Below are 4,494 nucleotides of genomic sequence, written 5' to 3'. Positions count from 1 at the left end.
GTTGATTGATTTATATTCATTGGCAAAGGCTTAAGTGTGAGACCATAGTGATTAGTCTACTAAACTTATTACTATGACACCTAATTACACTACACATTTTTGCGTCTTTCTCAAGTGCATCCTCCAACTTTGGTTGATTCATTGAGTTGCAAGATATTGTTCCTAGTGTATGATGTCTTCTTGTTTGCCTGAAATGTTTCTCAAATCAAAACATTAGATCAATCAAGTATTTCATATGTACTGTGTGTTTGGGAATTAAATCAAAAACATGATCAGAGAAGCTCATGACTTACATAAACACTGTCATATCCACATATTTTCCCTTTTCATCTTTATCCAAATGACAAGCTTGACTCATGGGTGTATCAATAGATTTAAATTTATCAAAGCCAAACTTCTTTAAGAGATCATTACAATACTTGATTTGACTTAGGAAAATACCATTCTTGCTTTGATTGATTTGAAATCCTAAGAAGAAGGTTAATTCTCCCATCATGGACATTTCAAATCTTCCTTTCATCATATTTTCAAATTCTTTGCAAAGCTTACTGTTTGTGGATCCAAAAATTATGTCATCAACATAAATTTGGACAAGGTTCAAAATCGAGAATGTTCTACAAGGTTTTTCGTTCCTCTGGTCCTCAATGAAAAAAATGAAATGAAAAAAATTGAAAAATGGAAAGAAAAAAAATTACCCGAAAATTTCATTTTTCTAAAATTTCAGACAGTTATATTCAATACTAGAAATTTTCGGTGGTTATTTTCAATCAGAAATTTTAATTTTCAAAATTTTTAGTACACAATTTAACTACTAGACATTTCAAAACACTGAAATTTCTGGTTAAAAATAACAACCGGAAATCTCATTTTTGAAATTTTCGGTATTGAAATATTACTTTCCAAAATGAATTTTCTAGTTTGAGAAATTCAGACAAAAAATTTTTACTTTTTCGAAAATTTGGAAATATAGGATTATGCTCAAAATATCTGAATTTATTTTAATTTTTACTATTTCCTTAGAAGTATTTTAATAAGTTAAAAGATAAACATTATTAATAGGGGATATAAATCTAATTGAAAGGGTATAAAATTTAATTTTCTCAAACATTTTACTACAACTGGACTCGGAAAAGTAATGTTGATGACAAATGCCCGTTATTAGATTTATTTTGTACTGATCCTTTGTATACCTCAATTATTATGAAAAAAAATATAAGTTACTCTTTATATTATTTTTAAACTTTTTCTAAAAATACTCAAAATCTAAATTTTAGAATATCCAATTAGTTGTATGTCATTAGTGAAAAAAGTATTTTGAAAAACTTCGATTCTAAAATTTCCAAGTATTTTTCAAAAAGTTCATATATTTTAAAAGTTTGAATATTTTAAGCGACTCAAATTTCAATTTTTCAAAATGGACTTTTTGTTCTAAAAAATTAAACTATGAGTTTTCCAAAAATTCTAAAAAGTTTAGATAAATAAAAAGTTAAAGATATAATAATTTTTTTTAAAAAATAAAATGTGAGAGGAGGAGGACCAGTGGAGGAAAAACTTGGTCTTTGATTTTTATTTTTAAAGAAAGGCCCAAAATGAGCCAGATTAAAATAAAATGAAGAAGACAAACCAATGAGCCCAAAATCTAAAGAGAAAGAAAATATTTAAAAGACCTCCAAATTTATAGTCATCCTCACATTTTATATTAAAAATTCATTTTTATTTTTATAAAAAAGCAAAATTATATATTTTTTGGTACGTGTTTGAATTTTTTTAAGTTTTTTGAAACACAGTTTGAACTTTTCAGAAAAATTTGTATTTTTTTAAAGTTTTTCGATACGTAAGTTTAAATTTCTGAAAACATTTGTATTTTTTCTAAAGTTTTTTAATAGACAAAGTTCAATTTGTTTTACACTAAAATATTCTGGAAAACCATTTTTAAAATTTTCCGAAATTCAAATTAAATTTAGTGAAGTACAATTTTTCAAAAATGAAAAGGATAACATAGACAATTTGCATAAAATGGGATAAAAATATAAATAGATAAAGTATAATTTCCTATTTAAAAAAGTTGTACAAAATTTGAGTATCACGCATTTTATCTAACATTAATGCAGAGCTTCTTTTGGACACCATACCCTTCCCTTTAAAATTAGATTTTGTAACCTCTCATTTAATTCTATACCCACATTCAAATTTTTTTTTCATAAACTTTCTAAAATACCTATGATCAAAAGTAAAAAATATTCCAGATGATTCACACATACCTTCCTTTCAAAAAAATAATTATTATTTTTCAACATTCTTGAATCATAAAATTTATTTTTGAATTTTTTGATAGTTATATTGTGAATAAGAAAATTCAAAAAAATATTTACGGTAGTTATTTTGTATTCGAAAAATTCATTTTTAAATTTTTTTATATACAAAATAACTATTAAAAAGTTCATTTTTAAAATTTAAAAAATAACTAGCAAAAATTCAAAAACGAATTTTCTTGTTTCTGATTTTTTTTTTACATTGTTTTAAATATTTTTTACACTTTCTTGTACATTATTATATTTCAGCGAGACGCAGACAAACATAAATATAATAAGAGAATAGTTTTTGAGAAAATGAGATAAAGAAACGAAGTTATACAATAAAAACTGACTATTAAAAGGAAGAGACGGTGTTACAAGCTATTGAAAAAAAAATCATGATAGTGTTTGTTATTCATTTAAACTTCTTTTTAACTATAATCAGTTAATTTGTGGTTAATTTTGATACTCATATTTGATAATTTATATTTTATTTTTATTTTCAAAACATTTTTTTCGAAACAAAGATATGTACAATCCACAAAGTTTTGCTTGAGAGGACTTTTGTGGTTGGTGTGAGTGAGTGAAAAGGAAAACATTGATAGCAAAGGTTCTGAGAAAAAGAATAAATGTAAGGCAAAATAATTTCATTTTTTGCACTCTTATAAATACTAACGTTCCTAAACCAATATAACAACAAAAACCACATAACTCATTGTCGGAGGTAGCTTGTGGCTAAATATCCAACAACACTAAGAAATGTCATTTCATCATTGATTGTAGAAATAGAAGGATTAACTATCTTTTCATTGGCTAAGGCACGATCACAAGCTTGTGGTCCATCACCGGCAACTTTGGCATCATAGTTTGCACTTAATGGATCATCAACCAACTCATCTAATGAACTTTTAAACGATGTAATCAATCCATTGTAATCATCGGTTGCACATTGTTTGATGGCTAATGAAGAAGGGTTTTGGATCATAAATGTTTTAAGAATATTTTGGGCATTTTTGGACTTCTCAAGTGCCATCTCTAAGAATAACTTGCAAATAGTTAGATAATCTTTGGCCAAAGTTATTTGTGTGTTGCTTTCTAGAAGTTTTAGACAACGTTCATTGTCCTTTGCTTTGTTGCATACATTTTCATACAACTTGGAGCCTGAATTTGGTGAAATGGCATGAGAAATATTCAAGATCAAGATAATGGTGAAAAAGAAGGATATGCATGTTGATGGATTCATTTTTTTGTTAGAGACTGAATGAAACTTACTTTAGGATTCTTAATTTATAGAGATTATAATATTTTCTATCAATTAATACTCTTTTTTTTTGGGGCAATTAATTAATACTGCCTCTATATTTAAAAAATTACCATCTAAGTTCAGTCAAAAAAGAAACTACCATTTAAGAAGTTTGCGTATAAAGTTTGTAAAACAGTTGAATATTAATTCTAGCATTTTTTTTATAGACAAAAGGCTGAAAATACTTGCATTAAAAATATAAATTTCTTTTTTTGTTAAAAGATATAAATTTGTTTGATTGAGTCGTTGTTTATTTTTTTTAATGATTTGATTATATTCTATTTTTGTATGATTCTCTAAAATTGGTCTCATGAATTCATATATTAATATACAACTTGTATATTTTGTTTACCAATATTAAAATTAAAATTATAATAATAGTTGGATTAGTTAATCCTTTGATGAAAATATTAAAATTCCAAATTTTAATAAAATTCATTAAAAAAATATAACTATTTAAAAAAGTCTAAATGAGAAATTATAAGTCAAATGGAAAATAATTCAAAAATATTTAGTCGACTTTGACTTGGTCAAAACCAGTGGATCCACCAATTTTCAAAATTAGTTAAAGTTAAGATAACAAAAGTGATATTTTGAAAATAAAGGGACAAAATGGCAAGATCTAAAAAGTTGGGAGTTAAAAGAGTATTTTAAGTGTAAAAAATTACAATCTAGTGATTTTAACATTATTGTTGGATTCAAATGTGAGTGATTAGTTATACATTTATTATGAATGAATTAAATATTGAATATATAAGAGATGTGATTTGTATATCTAATGCCTTAAAGTTTTAAATAGATATCTGATACAAAAGTCTCTTATGATCTTTGAGTATATTGTTGCTCTCATACCCTATACTCCCAAACGATTATTATTTGAGAATGAGGGAATATAAT

The 4,494-nt window shown here is 25.3% G+C and overlaps 1 protein-coding gene across 1 annotated transcript; it reads right to left on the bottom strand.

Annotated features, from left to right (window-relative positions):
* Nucleotides 1-3,006: 3,006 nt before the first annotated feature.
* On the bottom strand, nt 3,007-3,537 carry LOC140920833 (uncharacterized). The gene has a single exon (XM_073369680.1). The coding sequence runs from the start codon at nt 3,535-3,537 to the stop codon at nt 3,007-3,009; it is 531 nt and encodes a 176-aa protein (XP_073225781.1).
* Nucleotides 3,538-4,494: the final 957 nt, after the last annotated feature.

This window comes from Cicer arietinum, chromosome 6 (assembly GCF_000331145.2).
Source record: "Cicer arietinum cultivar CDC Frontier isolate Library 1 chromosome 6, Cicar.CDCFrontier_v2.0, whole genome shotgun sequence".
In the NCBI taxonomy this organism is placed as follows: Eukaryota; Viridiplantae; Streptophyta; class Magnoliopsida; order Fabales; family Fabaceae; genus Cicer; species Cicer arietinum.
The sequence above is the reverse complement of the archived record's forward strand: the minus strand, read 5'-3'. Positions and strand labels throughout refer to the sequence as shown.